The sequence below is a fragment of the Lampetra planeri genome, chromosome 31, assembly GCF_965212315.1.
Source record: "Lampetra planeri chromosome 31, kcLamPlan1.2.h2, whole genome shotgun sequence".
Lineage (NCBI taxonomy): Eukaryota > Metazoa > Chordata > Hyperoartia > Petromyzontiformes > Petromyzontidae > Lampetra > Lampetra planeri.
The window spans coordinates 6002658-6021097 of record NC_136137.1 but is presented as its reverse complement, the minus strand read 5'-3'; the positions used below and the strand labels follow the sequence as shown (position 1 = coordinate 6021097).

Genomic DNA, 18440 nt, shown 5'->3' with positions numbered 1-18440 from the left:
TGCGTTGACACATGCACGGAAACGTACACACACGAATGCACGGACACGGACGCACGGGCGCACACGTACACACGAATGCGTGGACACGTACACGGACGGACATACATGCGCGCGCACACACGCGAATGCATGTACACATACACGGAAACACGTGCGCACATACACGTGCGTGGACACATTCACGGAAACACATGCACGTGGACACACAAATAGTGTGGACACAACACAAAGGCAAAAATCCCCCCCCCCGCCCCCACGTGTAGCCTTTTGCAGAACTTGTTTAAGCAAGCGCTGTTAGCGAGCACCTATAAAGACCGGCACGGCACACGAGGGGGTGGGTGGCCACCGGCCGGGGTTGGTTATCATCTGCGCCTCGGTGTTGTTTGTGTGAGCGTCGTCACCGTCCGTGTGAGCGTTGCCACGCGGCGCGTCGCCGAAACCCCGCGCGTGGCATTTACTTATATCCCCCCCCCCCGCTCGCCTACGTAGTGTGTCCGTCCGGTCGGTCAGGTCGTTACTTATTTATTTCGTCTTCTTCTTGGTTCTTTCTGTAAAGTCACGTAGAAGGGAAATAATAAAGTAATTTATTATGTTGTATTTTTATTATTTTATTATTTCCCTTCTACGTGACTTTACCGAAAGAACCAAGAAGATGAATCCCTACAGTCACGAAAGCTTTAAATCGAAAATTATTTATTTCGATTAACAAGCCGGGCTCGAAGCCGAAAAGTGTTGCGACTCTTCCCCCCCGACCCTGCCCCCCCCCCCCGCGGGTACTGCCCCCCCCCTAACGCCGCTCGCACAGTCGAGCGGCCCCCCAGCAGCTCTTTGCAGCCGTAGGGGGGGGGTGCGGTGCGTCTGCGCAAATAAGCAAAAGGAAAAAATCCGCACAACGCTCTCGCAGGGAGAGAGGAGGAGGAGGAGGGAGTTCTCGCGGCTGATGATGAGCGTTTAGCGTGCGCTGGTGGTGCCGTGTAACGGTGCCCTTAAGAGGGGAGCTCTTGCTCGGGCTCCCGCCAACTCAATAATCATCATAATCATCATCATAATTGTACATTTGTAAGGCGCGTTTCACCCGTAGAGTCGCCAAAATGCGCTCACGGTGGAGGCCCCCCATCAGTCAGCGGTGGCGTGGGCAAGAAATCGCCGCCGCGCGTTCCTGAAAGGTGCGGACGACGCACATCGAATCGACGTGAACCACAAAGCGATTCTTTTTTCTCTCCAAATAATCTCCGCGTACTGGATGTCAATGATGGATTGCACTCGGCCACGGTACGGCGCACACGCCTTTGTGCGCGTAGCAAAGTAGTTCGCGTGCCAGGGAAGGTGGAGGCGAAGGCTGAGAGACGACGGATGTACGAGAGAGGTCGCAAACGGGTTTTGATTCCTTACCCGGCTACCCGTACCAGGGTCGCAAACGGCTACCCGTACCAGGGTCGCAAACGGGTACCCATACCCGGCCGTACCCTACCCCGTACCCGGCCGGGTATCGGGTAGGGTACGGGTATCGGGTACCTGATTGCGACCTCTGGGATGAAGCCATGTTGCAGGCGCGGGTGGGTTGATTCTAGGAACTTGAATTGTGAGAAGAGACAAGACGTTGGGAATGAGTGACAAACAGTTACTCACCGGTGACTCATGGTCTACCCGTACCCGGCCGCACCAGGGTCGCAAACGGGTATCGGGTACCCGGTTGCGACCTCGGATGTACGAGAAAGGACGAACGGCGTCGTCAGCGACGCGAGCGCAAGTTGCGTGGAGGTCGAGGCGACGCTAATCGGGTTGCGGTGTTCATGAAGTTACAATTGTTTTTTTACCCTTTTATCTGGCAACAAAACTGACACCTTTTTTACAAGGAGTCATGTTTGCATTGACCACAATACCTGCGGTCGGAATGCAAACAAAAAACACAACTCTGATCATGTATGCATCGCCTTTTGGCGTCATCTGGTCCAACACCATGTGAGACTGGGCTCTAAGGAAAGCTGTCTCGGGTGTGGGCCAATCAATTTCAAGGAAGATGCATACATTATCAGAGTTATGTTTTTTTTTTGCATTCCGACTGCAGGTATTGTGGTCAATGCAAACATGACTCCTTGTAAAAAAAAGGTGTCAGTTTTGTTGCCAGATAAAAGGGTAAAAAAACAATTATCATATTTTGCTACTGGCAAAGGAGGTTCCAATGAAGCGACGGCGTGTTTGCGAAACATCGTCGTAAAAGGGGGGTGACGTAAATCGAGCTGTGCGTATGTCCGTTCAGCTTCTTTCGCACCGTATGTGCTAATCGGAGGTGCGGGGGATGGACAATTAAACACAAAAGGCGATTTTCACTCTCGACTGCTGTACGGTATATGCGGCCTGCCGAAGCAGCAACAATAATCGATATAGCTCCGGCACGTGTGCTGATAAGTTTAGTTTATAGTTTAAATGCCCGGGCATGCATCGTCTCCAATGTGTCGTCGCGCAAACCCCAGCAGCAAATTGCGCTCACTTCAGTTGGCGGTCGACGTTCGAAGTGAGGACTGCGCCCCTCAAACGAGTGGTGCTGACCCCCCACCCGCTCCCCCCCCCCCCCGTGGTCACCCCCCCCTCCTCCCCCCCACCGTGATCCGCGGATCACACAAATCACTCGAAACGCCGGGGTACTGCAGCGAACGCTGTCGCAAGGGGTCACGGTCACGCGTTTGGCGCAGCGGCTCCTTCAACGATGAACGCATGAATCACGTCCATGCTGCTTCGTGCACTTTTTAACGCTCGTTCCACTCCCCTTTGTCAGTGTTCAACTTTCTGATTTATATGTGACACACGCCGGTTAAAAACTTTACTTTTTAAGTACATCGGTACGTGGCTTTTCATGATGTACAGCCCTCAAAACAAGAAAATAATACAAAACCAGAGTGCGAGTTACTGCTTGCGTGGGAGAAAGTTCACGTAATTGTTGTTGTTGTTATTGTTTGGTATGCTAGCTTATTGAAAATGAAACCTGACCATATTGGCCTAACAAAGTAAATCCACCTCCATTACATTGCATTGAAAAATGTGATTTTAATTAGCAATACAATTTCTTCTGGCATTGAACACAATTGTATTGTAATCGTTCCGCAAAGTTATTTTTGTCCACAGTGGGAACATTTTATTAAAGTGGCCCGCACCTCCGATTAGCAGTTGGCTGTGTACGATGTCAAAGAAGTATAAAATACTAACACTACCCCTGGACTCAACGCTGCCCATAGATGCAACACTGCACCTCCGATTAGCACGGATGGCTACGTACGGTGCGAAAGAAGTTCAACAAACACACGTACGTGTAGAGGAGGAAGGCCGATTGTTACACGTGGAATGTTTACGTTATTGTTCCTTTATCTATTTAAGTGTAAAAAAAGGAATTATTCACTTCCCATATTATAGAGATTATTATTTTCCGGAAAAGAAGTCGCCCCCCCTGCAGAGTATGCCTGGTTTCAATAAGTTGTTTTTTCAAAGCTCAACACGTTTGTCAATAACACCGTGGCATTAAAAGGAAATATGGTCCCTTCTTCATAGCACGTAAACACAGTTATACAAGACAATGGAAAAAAGATGCACAGCAGTGCTTATTGTGGCAATGAAACCTAATCCGATACAGTCAACCCATAGAAACACATGGAGGTAAGTGGAGACTAGGAGAGATACATAGACCCATAGAGACACATAGAGACCCATAGAGACATGTAGACGTATATAAAGATTCGGAGAGATACATAGAGACGCACAGAGGCACATACGGAGGCCCATAGAGATACATCAAAGAAAAGTCACAGTAGTTGTGCGATTGTGGCCATGCCTCCGAAACTATGGGCCATAGAGTCAGCCACTGCAGTCCACGCTCCTTCAACGTAGGAGGAAAAGCAAAACTGCATGAACTCTGTCCTGAAAGCCCTCTCATCGTGGCTTGCAGATCTTGACATTGGCATTTAGCTCCCGAATGTATTGCTGCATTCATAGGCAAGAATGGAGAATTGAATGTTACACAACTGTGGTTTTCTTGGTTCCCCTTTAGTAAAACCCGAACGTTGATGCTGACACCAGCAAAAAGTTTTCACGAGCTGAAAACTTTCATGAGGACCTAAAGAACTACTTCCTTGTGCAGACCAAGATTTTTGCCTCTACAGGACAGGGCGGGGGGGGGGGGCGGAAGAGGAACTTGGACACATTGTGGGGATTAATCTTTGTTTTTTATTGGGTTTCGCTCAACGTTGTAATGAAATGTATGGATGGTCATCAACAGGCACATAATAATAATACGATCTTGACTTGAAGCTTTCGTGACTGCAGGAATCCATTCTCTTTGGTTCTTTTGGTAAATTCGCGTCGGTAGAAAAAAAAAACAGATCACAATAATAATACGACCCAAATGTATAAGACGTCCTTCGGTCACTGTTGAGTGCCGTGGGTAAAAGTGCAGGCCCTGCAATTGCTTTGCTCACCGCACTGCTGGTGGAAAGGCCTCACTCTACCAGAGGGCGTTGTGTAGAGCCCTTCCGATGCACATTTGGCTTGCTTTTTAATGCTGGCCTGACATGTTCTGTAGAGCTGAGAGTAGCTACACTTTACTACACCGCACACGACCTGCCGACCGACTAATTACCTTGCTCATCTCGTCAAGGAGCATAAGCTATCATCACGCGAACTCTGGTCATCCTCGCATGAGCGGCTTTTGGCTGGCACATCGAACAAAGAGGGTCACCGCATCGCGCGCTTTCTGATGCGCCTCTGCTGCCGTATGGAACGCTCCTCCTTCCGATATTAGGAAGCCACTGGAGCTATGCACTTTTAAATCATCGAGATTGAAAACTCATTTCTTTCGAACTGATTTTGGGTTTAGTTTGTTGTCCTTCCCCCGCACCTCCGATTAGCACGTTTGGTTGTGTACGTTGCGAAATAAGTTCAAAATACGTACACAACTAGAGTCTCATAAAAAGAATAGAAATTCCTAATTTTGTAATGCGCACATTCAACCACCCCAGCCAGATATACGCTACACGCGTGTGCGCAATATTTCACAAAGGCGAGGAGGGGATTTTAGAAACTCGCACCGTTGCTTGAGCTGCCATGCAGGGAGAGTGAACCAAGCGAGCCCCCGGCGTTACAAGTCCATTGCGTTAACCACAACACCGCGGCAGCACGGAGCTCCTATTCCTGAAAGCAGCTTGTGCTGTGCAGTGTCAAAACCCACACTCGGGGCGATCGCAGTGCAACTACTGAACAGAATGATCATACTGGTAGGAACCCACTGGTTCCACCAGCCAAAAGGGGATTATTGTGTCCGTCCGTCGTGTAGGGAGGGGCTGGGTGGGGAGGGGAGGGTGGGGAGGGGCTGGGTGGGGAGGGTGGGGAGGGGCTGGGTGGGGAAGGTGGGGCTGGGTGGGGGGTGGGAGGGGTGGGGCTGGGTGGGGAGGGGCTGGTCACCCCGTGGTGCCCTTATAAAACTCAACGTTTAACCTACTCACGCCGGCTTGTGCCCGCCCTCACAGTCGGGCATATTTGCGGAATACACCACGCCGCCGTTGACCCTGGCCATTGACCGAGCAACCCAACGTTCCTACCAGCTCCCTCCGCAGGAATGTATTAATCATAACAGTGCACGGTCTTCTGTCAATTAATTTCGCACCAGTAATGGGGCGGGGTGGTTTGACCATACTTCACCACCCAAAAAACCTTTTATGGATGATATTGGTCGCGAAAGCCTACGTGTTGAAACATACTTCACCAAACTGGTCCGTGTGGATTTCTGATGTTGGAGGGTCCCAGGACTGGTTCAGATTGTCACTCAACGTTCGTGTTACCCTTGACCAGGAATCAGACTAAGATGCTCCCGCTGATACGACGAATACTACCGCATAGTTTGCATAAAGCTCCCAGATGCGTTTTCGGTGTCGTACCGAGGCGTTGTTCTGCACGACGTCCGACGTTTCGCTCCACGTTGCATCGGGAGCTTTCTTCGGTTCCCGGAGGAAAGCGAAGAAACGCCGAACATCCCCCCCCAGTGACAGCACGTCGGAGAGCCGTGCTCTCCCGCCTGGCCCGTTAAGGGTAATACGTCTAGCGCCCGTTAGCGAGCAAGCACATGTACAACACGCCATATTGGACCGTTGCGAACAACTCTACTCCCCCTAGAGCATTGTGAAACCAGAAACGAACAATTATAATAAATCGCAATAGGTTTCCAACCAAGTGCTCATTTGAGGATTAGTCAACCCAGTGTTATCGCACGCTTAATGAATGTCAATATGAACGAGCTAAAATGGGCCACGTAAACATTTACCTCTCTTGCGCATTGCGCCGATGTGCATGCATATTTTACGCGCGTTGTATATAACATTACGTTATATAACACATTAAATGCACGCGTGCATAGTCTCTCCCTGCTGGTTGTGGAACCTCTGGTTGATAAAAAAAACTGTGGGTGGCATTGCAGACTGTCATCCGCCGTTACCGCATCACAATACGACGGAGTATTTTGCCAAATAAACATCGCGGAAGAAGGCCCCACCCCCCCTCCCCCCCCCCTTGCAAAATAATTGCGACAATAAACAATTAATTTTAATTGTTTACTTTCTCGCGCGAGCGCCATGCAAATGCCTTGCGTGCCGGAGAAAAAGCGATCCCCAGTGTTGGCTCCAATTATTTAGGCCAAAAGAAATTGGATGAGGAGGATATAGCGCGTTGTCAAGCGCCATTATTCACAGATGCGCGCAAAAAATTGTATTTTGTAACCCCCACCCACCCACCCACCCTTTCTTCCGGCCCACTTTAATTGTGGATTTTTTTTTTTAAAACGCCGTATTAATAACAAACGTAATGCCCACGTTTGTTAAATGAGCCCCTGCGTCTGTTGCGCGTCGACAAAATGAAGCATTAGCCACTTGCGCTATTTCGGAATTTACAAAACATGTGTATTTAAAATTGCAATTTCTGCAAACAAGCGCATAGAGCATTTACGCTCGGCAAATTCTCTTCGCAATTGCCAAACGCGCCAATGGAATGCGTAAGCGCATGCGTGTATTTATTGCGCACATATACCGCTCAAAAAAAGTTGAAATGTTCCAACATTAGGACACATACACGCACGTGCAGCACGGAGCGCTGTGAAATTGATTACCACTTAAACTGAAATTTGAGCCTTATTAAAATTGTTTAATTTCATCCTGATGACTGCCAGTTGGATCATCTCCGCGGTGGTAATTTATTTTCTTCGTATCTGCACTGATGGGTTTGGGTGGGCTATAGAGGATCCTTTCCAAGCCAAATACTCGCCCAAAAGTTGGTCCAATTCCAGAGAGTGCTAACAATGTTCCGAATGAACCCCACCCCCCCCCCCCTAGGGCCGATGTATCCAACGCGGTTTCACGTATTTACTGGGCATGTAGCAATTTGCCACTCTCACTCCCCAGCGATTCGATGCACTGTCTTGATTCTGGTTAATCTTCCAAAAAACATGTTTTTGCTGCGTGTAAAAATGCCATTTAATCACTGCCTCATTTGTGCTGCCTGTAGTACACCGTCCACCTCCCACCGTACAAACCGCAAGTCTTGTTTAGTAGCCTGCCTTGTTTTTGCCATCTGCCTCATTTGTATTGAATGTCGCAATTGCTCCGTCTCGTTCAATCGGTCCCATTTGTACCATCTCGTTTGAATAGTTTGTCTCATTTTTAATGTCCGTCTAGTTTGTATTGTACGTTTCATTTGCTCTGCGTCATTTACACGATCCGTCTTCAGTGCGCTGTCCATCTCGTATGCACCGTGCCTCATTTGTTCCGTCTCATTTATATCGTCCGTCTTACTTACACTTTGGCCTAAAGGTACATAGGCAACATCAATTTAGCGTATAATCAACACATGCATTTCAAACGGCGGATTCTCACGCGCACAATTCTACGCTCGTATCGCGTGCCCAAAAAACAATTTAGACCGATGACTCAATGCATCCTTGGACGCCTAATATGCACATAACATAACCGAACGCAATCCATCATTACGCAGTTACCGTGCGCACACGAGTAAGCACAGAAGTGGCTACTACCTCTCAGGCCTCTCCCACGTGCTGTGACGAAGAACCATTGCCAGAAACGTTGCCCATTATAAACTTTTACTTATAAGGCCACAGTGTAATTGACCAATGTGTTGAGTTCTTTGTTGCTCTTCTTGGTTCTTTCGGTAAAGTCACGTAGAAGGGAAGTAATAAAATAATAAAAATAAAACATAATAAAATAATTCTCACGACGTTTCGGCCACAACGCAAGCAGCACGTCCTCAGGTGTTGTGGCCGAAACGTCGTGAGAATTATTTTATTATGTTTTATTTTTTATTATTTTATTACTTCCCTTCTACGTGACTTTACCGAAAGAACCAAGAAGACGAATCCCTGCAGTCACGAAAGCTTTACATCGAAATTTTATTGTTTTATTTTTATTATTTTATTATGTTTTATTTTTATTATTTTATAATGTTGTATTTTTATTATTTTATAATTTTTATTTTAAATTTTTTATTATGTTTCATTTTTATTATTTTATTATGTTTTTTTATTTTATTTTATTATGTTTTATTTTTATTATTTTATTATTTCCCTTCTACGTGACTTTACCGAAAGAACCAAGAAGATGAATCCCTGCAGTCACGAAAGCTTTACATCGAAATTCGTTGTTGCTGTTAGCTGAGCGCGATGGCTCACGCCTGCGACTCAGTGCTTTGGAGGCAAGGGTTGGTGGATCACGTCGTCTTCGTATTTCGTACGGCCGATGCAGACACAGAGCAACAACTACAATTTCACATTCAGGTGGTCAAGCCAGATAACAGCGGAGTGTATCGCTGTGATGTCTCCTTCGTATTTGTGGATCGGCGTATTGCGTCCGATTCACAAATACGAAGGATCACTTCGTGATTTGTCGTAAGTGACATAAAGTCCCCGCCAGATTCGCAGCTTCACATAACACGTCACCCTGGCACTTTGCCCCTTTGTATGTACACGTATCTATGTTGAACTTCTCTCGCACCGTACGTAGCCAACCGTGCTGAGGGGCAGAGGTCGCAGCCGGGTAACCGATACCCGTACCCTACCCGATACCCTGACTGCAGGGATTCATACCCGTTTGCGACCCTGGTGCGGCTGGGTACGGGTAGGCCGTGAGTCACTGGTGAGTCACCGTTTGTCACTCATTTCCCAACGTCTTGTCTCTTCTCACAATTCAAGTTCCTAGAATCAACCCACCCGCGCCTGCAACATGGCTTCATCCCAGAGGTCGCAATCAGGTACCCGATACCCGTACCCTACCGGATACCCGGCCGGGTACGGGTAGGGTACAGCCGGGTACGGGTGCCCGTTTGCGACCCTGGTGCGGCCGGGTACGGGTAAGGAATCAAAACCCGTTTGCGACTTCTGCTAAGGGGCCATCCATTTAGTCTGTACGCATGGAGGGGGGGTTAACCCAAATGCGTACGCTTGCGTATGGGGGGTCGACTGACAATTTCTGTACGCATAGGAAACGGGGGGGGGGGGGGTGAATCCTCGATAATAATTTGTCTACATTGGCCTTCAAATTAGTTAGATGGTCCGGCGGTGGACTATCTGTTTGCTTAAACACGTGAATATTATTAACCCTTGATCGTTTCTGCGTGGATTAAAATCGGCCGTTCTATTGGATTCGGAGAGGGGGGGGTGCGTCAGGCGTACCTACACAGGTGGGGGGGGGGGGGTGTAAAAAGCTCGCGTGCGTACAGGGAGGAGGGAGGGGTGAAGTTTTGATAGATTTTTGCGTACCTACTCAATGTATGGCCCCTAATCAGAGGTGTATTGTTGATTCTATGGGCAGTGTTGAGTCTACAGATAGCGTTAGTATATGGGCAGAATGTATATTGAACTTCTTTCGCACCGTACGTAGCCAACCGTGCTGATCGGAGGTGTGGGGAAGTCATTGGCGCACTTTCGCCAAAACCGGGTGAGAAGAGACATTGGCTGAGGCGTGAATGGTGCTTCCATTAGTACGAGCGCACGTCTTTGGATGCGTTGCTTTGTGTCTCCGTGCATTTGTGGAGTGTTTGTTGCATGGAAATGTTAAATCTGCGCGTCGCTCTCAGTGAATGCGGCTAGAAAGGTTATTAGCGGGTTTAGAATGTCATTTGCACGACTCCGAAAATCGCAGCGCTGCAACGCTCAGCCAGTCGCGTGGCTAATGGGGCTCTGCGAAGACGAAGGTGAAAATTGGCGGATTAATTTCGACGCTGAAGTTAATCATCATACCTATGTTTGGGCATCACATTGTTGAGTTTTCACCCCCCCCCCCTCCCCCCCCCCACTTAAAGGAATTATGAAAAAGCCATCGTTTCTATTTTATAACAGCCGACAACGCTTCTGCATAGCGAACCTTAGACATGTCAGACATGGTTGACGTGTGACGATTACAAAACCCCCGATGAAATGCAACACGTTATCCCAATTCAGGGTAACGATTCTAGCCAAGTATTTGTACTTTTTTTTATTTCGATCGTTCCACCTCGTTTGTAATGTTGCTCATTTGTACCCCCCCTCCACCCCCTTCCCGGTTTGTGTAGTTCCGTTCGCTCTGCTAGCCTCAATGTAACGTAAGCGTGTCACCAAAATATAATTTACATTCGTCGTTGATTCTTACGCAGATGATGTCACGGCGCGTGCATTGTGATGGGAAAAAACTCATTTTATTGATGTATGTCCCGCGATGAACGGTGTGGCACGGCTGGTGGTAACACGTATATGCACAAGTATAGTTCTGTTCCTCTACTTCAATTTGTTTGATTTTACCAGGCTAAGGCCCACTGCAGCTCTATGGCTCCTTTTCAGAAGAGACCTGGCCACATATGATAGCTTAATGAAATGGCTGATCACGTGGAAATTTATAGCAGCCAAATATACTCTAAACAGACGTTGATTCTAAATGTGGAGGGAAAACCCGGAGAGACCTAGAGGAAACCCCACGCGACCACGGGGAGAGAGAGAGAGAGAGACATGCAAAGTCCAAATATACAGCAGGCGTCAGGGTCGGGATCGAACCCATGACCTCCTGCATACCAGGCGAGGGAGTTAACATCTCGCCACCGCGATAGTCAGTCGAGTGGTGCTAACCGCGTGCTCCGTGTATGTTGCGCGCGCGTGTGAATGGGCGCAGGCAAGCGGCCCTATCAGTGCCAGGTGTGCGCCAAGGCGTTCAAGCACAAGCACCACCTGATCGAGCACTCGCGCCTGCACTCGGGTGAGAAGCCGTACCAGTGCGATCGCTGCGGCCGGCGCTTCTCGCACTCGGGCTCCTACTCGCAGCACATGAACCACCGCTACTCCTACTGCAAGCGCGAGGCCGACGAGAGAAGCGTGCAGCACCAGCAGCAGCACCAGCAGCAGCAGCAGCTGCAGCATCAGCAGCAGCAGCATCATCATCGGTTCGAGCAGCAGCTGCAGCAGATGCAGCAGCAGCAGCAGTTTGGCGTTGACGACGCGGCTAGCGGGATCGAAGCCGAGATGCCACGGGAATCGTCGTCGTGGGGGGGCGAGCAGCACGTCGCGGCGCGGTCGCGACCCTCGCTCGGGGAAGAGGAGGTCAGCGACAAAGAGGAGGAGAAGAAGGAGGGGGAGGAGGGGGAGAGGGAGGAGGAGGAGGAAGAAGAGCGTGACGGGGCCGGCTACGAGCCACAGGGCTGCGCCGCCGGGCCAGACAGCTCGGCCACCGAACTGGATGAAAGCTCCGACGAGAACGAACCCGAGGTCAAGTCGAGCCGAGACGAGCAGGACGCGGCGGAAGACTTCTGAGACGGAGGAGGAGGAGGAGCGGCGGCGGCGACACCGTCGAGATATACACGCTGCGACCCACGCACGGAGCCGCGGCAACCGCGTGCGGGTGTTGTCACGGCGGCCCTGGGTGTCACGGGAACGGGCTCCGATCCGCGCGACGTCGGAGAACAAAGGTGGCAGAAGAGTTCCAATCGCGAGAGACTGATGGCTACGCGCGCAGGGAGAGGGGAAAAAAAGCACTTATGAAATTATTCACGGGGATGATGGACTTCCCCGTTAGCTCCTGCACGCAAAACAATATGCCAACCGTCCTTGCTACGATACATGAGACTTCCAATAAGTCGGCACTTAAATATTCGACTATTTTTTGACATTCGCTTTAGTAATCTTTCGAGTGAGACGGGGAGAGCGGTACAATGATTTTCTTTTGCGGTGTGTGCCGCGTTTTCACACACAGCAAGCGACAGGTACCACCGCCGTGGACAGCCGTCAACAAATGCATCGAAGTAATTCCATCGCTGCTAATGATATACATGGTACTTTCCTACGATCCTTCGTGCATTGATGAAAATCCCACGGTCTGTGTGTATGTGTGTGTGCGCGTGTGTCACGCCACTCAAAATGTAAATAACATTAGCCCAATGTAACCCGCTATGCCGTCTGCGTGTGTGTGTCTACACTGTTTGTGTACGTGTGTTAATACATCGCACGGTGCAACTTAATCTGCCAGTTGTTTTGGAAAGCAGTCACCCATATAATAAACCGCTCGAGATATTTAGTGCAAATGCATTGCACGTAAACGCATAAATATTTACACCAGTGTAATATATCACATCATGTTCATACATCACCCACCCTCACCGTCGAAACTTTTGGCTACCCTCACGATGAATTAGCCTCGCGTCACCATCGTCAACCGTTAGTGGTGTAACTATGCATCGATTGGTCAATTTAATATCGATTATACATCTCCCCAAACACAGTACACATGCCAACGTTGGGGCGTATCGCTGGAACCGTGGGCTCAGCATTGGCCGAAACGTTCCACGTTTTGCTGGCGCGACACACGCATCGTATGGCGCGCTTGACAATTTTAGCGGCCGCGTGCTCGTTGTCTGCGATCGGTCGACACGACCCCTCTGGGCGGTGCACGTGGTTCCATCTCCGTCGTCACAACGCAGTCGTGAAGCAACAACAAAACCACCCGAACTCAGTTCTTCGATCAAATCGTGACCTGCAGTGGCGACGAATCCATCGCGCCACGGCGGGACGGGGTGAATCGTTGACACCCCCTCGCGCCGCTCGCGGATGTCTGCATTCGGGCGTGGGTCCTCGGTGCCACGGGAGCGAGGTTGCACGTGGGTGGATGTGGTGGTGGTGGCGGTGTCGTCGACTTGAGAGCATTACCGAGGATAAGCGCTCCGGCACTCTGATTGTTCGGAGGCGACGACGGCGAGGTTTACACCCCCCCCCCCCAAAAAAAAAATATATATTCAGTGCAATCCGCATTTTGCCGCATGACAGTGCTGCAGTACACCGCTACAGTATTTAATATTTATATAGATGTGCGCGGTGGTGAGGGGGGGGGGGAGCTTGGGGCGGCAGGGGGGAGAGGTGCTATGATGGCCAGAGATGCATTTTTTCCTCCCGTCCGTTGTGAACGCTGACACACACACTTAGGGTTGCCACCTGACCTGGTTTTCCCGGGATTGTCTTCTGTTTTTTTGAAGAAATCGTGTAATTACAGTCATCCCAGGTCATTCAATGTCTGGGTTTTTTTTGTCAGTTGTGCGAGCTTAATAATAATAATACCCCGCTCGAGACCGCGCGTATACATGCAATTCTCCCCCTCGTCCTGTATTGTGATATGTTCTTCCCCAGCGATATGTCCCGGTTTTTCCTGTACCTCAGCGGTGGCAACCCTGTGGTACCGCACGATCCCAAGCCGCGTTCCACACGGCACTTATTCTCACCTGGGGGAAGAGGTGAGAAGAGGTGCGATGATGAGCGAGAGCGTCTTCTGTTTTTCTTACAAAACTCAGCAATCTTAAAACCGCGTGAATAACAACAAGACGAAGGGACAAGAACAGGACACTTGTGAAGCAGAAACCAAGGCCTCGAAACAAGGCAAGGACTACGTCGTGAACAATGAAGGAAACGAACAACCATTGCCCGTTTGCTGGTCTAACTGCAGCAGAAGAAGGTGGCTGAGGTGCAGCCGTGCAACTGTTGTGCTCACACCACTGCTGGTGGAAGGACCACCACTTTCGTGAGATATATATGGCCACACTTTAGCCCACCCGCACGCGACCTGCCGATCGGTGAACTGCGGCGTACCGATTGACACAGAGGCAACGAGATGTGAGAAGGCTGCCCATTTGTGCCACCTGTCACGCCGGGAGATGAAACTGGCAACCTCTGGGTTCCCAGGCCAGATTGCAAAGCATTACCGCGGCAGCGGCGTCCTAACTCCAGTTGTAAGTCGTAAACTTGTATTTAACCAGGAGATGTTAAACAAGCCATGGAGACAGCATGAGAGATGTTCTTATTCTCAGTCGGTTAAATCATGAGTTTAAAATAACTAATTTAAATCGCGGGTTAAATCGTGAGTTCAATCGTATGTTTGATTTATTTTAAGTCGCACGGTAAAACAGAGCGGCGGTGACACAAATCTGACCACAATAACTCAGAAACGAAGTATGAAGCGTCAGTCTAACTAAAACTGCAGATCATTAAACCCACGCCACGGTCATTCCCAATTTCATTCAACACGAGGGGAATACCATCAGCACCCTATTCGTTTTGTTTCCCAAGTCCACGTTACACTGCTATGTATTTAAAAAAAAAAAACTATGTTTTAAACAAGCAGTGGTAAAACCACTCTAAACGTCTTTAAACTGCCCTCCTTTTGATAAGAACAGCTTTTGGCTGTTAAAAAAAACCAGGACCGTGGTCTCTAATCCCGTTAGCAGAGGTGTGGCTTTTCCACGTCATCCCGAATCTGGGATTTAACAAAGACAAAACGAATGGAGTACATCTGCGAACATTCGCATATTATTGGTAAGGGATGTGGTCCTTAATTAGATAATTTACAGGTAATAAGGGTGTAATTTCGTTAACCTTGAAATATGCCCTCTTATGCCTGATATTGTCGATAATTAAAAAGAAATGTAGCACCTTACTCCTCTCCCGGGTTTCCACCTGTCCTTGTTTTCCCAGAATTGGTCCTCTTTTTATTTTGAGGAAGCCGCTGTCCTGGGAAATCTTTAAATATTCCCAGGACACTAAAATAATACAGCACTGAAGACAATTTCTTCTCACTGTGTTGTCCCCCTCTCCTCCGGTATTGTGAGATAGTTTCCTGCTGCCCATGGCTATGCCTCTGCTTTCGTTGGTAACCCCTGCCCCCCCCTCTCGTCCAGTAATAAACGTAGGGAATTGTTCATGCTCTCGGTTCGGTTAGCATTGTGTAATGTACACGCGGAGAGAGAGAGAGAGAAAGAAGAAGGGGGAGAAGACGCAGACCGTTCCCTTGTGTAATGCGTGAATGTGTCTTGCGAAAAGCGATGGTTTGACACTTCCCCCCCCCCCCAATTTTTTTTTTTGGGACATTGCAACAACAAAAAACGGTCCCGTTTTCTTTGCAAACGCTCTCAGAAGTCGGTAGCGTGGGCGGGGGCGGGGGTGCTGATTCCTCGCCACAGCCCAGCAACAGCTTTGGTGGCAGAGAGGACGATTGTGACCCTCGTCGCACGGCGTGACCCCCCCTCCCCCCGATCGGAACACCGCTCGCTCGATCTAATCTCTCTCTCTCTCGTGTGCTCTCCATCGGAAAAACCGAAGCGGGTGGCGATGTGTTTTTTTCGGAATGGGGCGGACCTGTTTCGGTCGCCGTTTCGTCGTCGACCCGCACTGACCAGCGTGGTGAAGAGCGGTCAAACAATCCACGTGGTTGACACGGCAATATGGAGGCCTTCATCAAGAAGTGGATTGACGAAGGGCTGTAATTTATTATTATTATTAATATATATTAATCGGTTGGAATTTTATCTAAGATATACCCCGCTGATCTAGAAAGTGGCACGTTTGCTTCTTGAGTGCTCCGAAAGCTCCGCATTCCTTTTCCATAACGTAGGGCTTATATATATTATAATAATGAGTATATACGGTATATGCAGAGCCTGTGTATATCAACAATACCGTATGTATGTAGGTTTCACACGAAGTACACCGTAAAGTGTGCGTGGGATGATTTTACTGCATGAGCAATAGTAATTACACAGTTTAATATGACACTTTCATTTGTCCCATAATGTCTTGTACTTCCAAAAAAAAAGAATTGCCCCCTACGTACGCTAATATGCGTGCATGCTTATCCTGCCATTTGCGGTTTTCCACTCGTCCACAATTCATATACGCTCTATTGCACTGCTATGCTAAACACAGGCAAACAAAAAAAACAATGGCATCTTATATATACAGCGTAAAATATGTTTTGCTATGGTTTATTGATTTGTTTGAAAAAAGAAAAAAAAAGAAAAAAATCGTGGCGTAAGTTCATGGAATTGCGTAAAGAAGAAAATACTTATTTAGAACGTGGGGGGAGAAGGGGGGAATGATTAAACATAAAATGTAATACGAATGTTATTGTATATTCCAGAACTGAGTATGCTTGTTTTTGTATTATTGGTAACAGGTCATGGATGCTTCACGAATCATTTTTAAAACGTGCACATTTTTCGTGGGAATTTTTTTAATGACACTTTGTTCCCGGCCCCAACACCATTTTATATACATCTTGCCAGTACAGTATTTTGTAACCACACCTTGTGCATGTTTGTATGGGTACACGAAACCCAAGAGTTTAGTGGGATTTATGAGCACATTACAGCAATGTGTTGCCATGTAATTGAGTTGTGTTTTTGTTTTTTTAATTAATATTATTGTTGTTACGAATGCTTAATTCGTTTTTACAGGCATTTATTATTGCAAGTATTATTGATATTATTTTGACAAGAAATGATGGCCGTGATTAAGTCACGTGGGAAATGATTTGATAATTGTTGTCACACACAAAAAAAACTAATCTTTAAGATAGACATGCTCACAGATGTGTTTCCTCGTTCAGTGTATGTATATTTATTAAAAACTAAAAAAACATTTTGTATGCCTTGCACAGAACCATTGCAAAATAAAGTGTGAAAGCTACACTTTGGGTCATTCTCAACGGTGCATGTGTGGAGTATATGTGAGTCTTGATACAACAAACCATACTCACAAAGACAAAACGCTCGGTGGCCTACATAGACTGTTGGGGCAAGTGCTGTTAGCGAGCACCTATTAGGACCAGCAAGGTGGCGCATGTATGTACGTATGTCGAACTTCTTTCGCAACGTACGTAGCTAATCGGAGGTGAGAGGGGAAGGACAACAAACACAACAAGCAGATCTAAAGAAATGAGTTTTCATCAGGGGGTAGTGTGGTCAGCAGCATGCCCTGCACGTCTTTATCTCCCCCAATGCAGCTGGTAGTTATTTAAGGCCGAGTTGACCAAAGGGGAGGCCAAAGCCAGTTCAGATAAACCATCACCGATGTTATCGTAGCGGAGATCAAACTCAGATCGCTGCATTCGTAGAACAGTAACATTAACCACGAACGCTCACATTTGTCAGAATCATGTACGATACACAAAGACAAAGGACCCCTGTATAGTCTGAACAGACTGTTGGGGCAAGTGTTAGTAGCGAGCACCTATGAAGGCCGGCACGGCACAAGAGGTGGTGGATGGTCAGCACCACGCCCGTCCGCCTTCGTCTACCCAGTGGCGATGTTTACACACCGCACCAGGTACTCATTTGAGGCTGAGTCGACCTTGGGGAGGCTCATGACCAGTTCAGATAATTGTCACTGGGTGTTGGCCGTGAGCGGGAATCGAACTCGGGTCGCCTGGTTTGTAGCGAAGCGCGCTAACCGCTTCACCACCGCTCCCCACACGTATATCTATGCACACACACACACGCACATTAAAACACAAACAAATGCTTATACATTAAACACACATAATTAATCAACACAACAAACTAAGGACTAAAACACAGGAGTGACACAATTTGCCCTATCTCGATTAAATTAAGTTCAGGCCCCTTTTTTGTTTTACAATCATTTGAAATGTAACGGCGGGATAAAGACAAATCCACTGTGTCTATACAAACTCTTAGTTCTTTCGGTAAAGTCACATAGGTAAAAAATTTAAATTAATAAAAAAAATATTTTTTATTTATTTGTATTAATTTAAATTTCATTTTTTTACCTACGTGACTTTACCGAAAGAACTAAGAGAATAAATCCTTGCAGTCACGAAAGCTTCAAATCTAGAATGTGTCTATACAAGTTAAACATTTAACCATCTGTGTGAACTTTCGAATGTCATACTGTCATATGTTGCTTTAAAATTAAAGCGGCCAAATGCATTCTCATGCACGGCTATCCTTAAAGATTGCGTAATGCGTTCGCTCGATAAATGCAGTCAATTACACGATTAATTTTAAACTGTATTATTCTTCATGATACAAGTTTTTTTGGGTTAGATCGCGTAAATATAAATGTGTCGTTAAACCCACCACCACCCGACACAGCCAATTAG

The 18440-nt window shown here is 47.8% G+C and overlaps 1 protein-coding gene across 19 annotated transcripts in view; it reads left to right on the top strand.

Moving 5' to 3' along the window:
- The window catches only part of LOC144729145 (tRNA-queuosine alpha-mannosyltransferase-like), a 139988-nt gene that overhangs the window by 84455 nt on the left and 37093 nt on the right, over positions 1-18440 (top strand). Inside the window, exon 9 of one of the 19 annotated variants that reach the window (XM_078609113.1) lies at positions 11181-17005. The exons of 17 other annotated variants lie outside the window; for them this stretch is intronic. In XM_078609113.1, coding sequence (XP_078465239.1) covers positions 11181-11815 — 635 coding nt within the window. In that variant the 3' untranslated portion in view covers positions 11816-17005. Of the gene's footprint in view, positions 1-9044; positions 9294-11180; positions 17006-18440 lie in introns of those variants that run through there. One more of the 19 variants, XM_078609115.1, reaches the window with a different exon arrangement.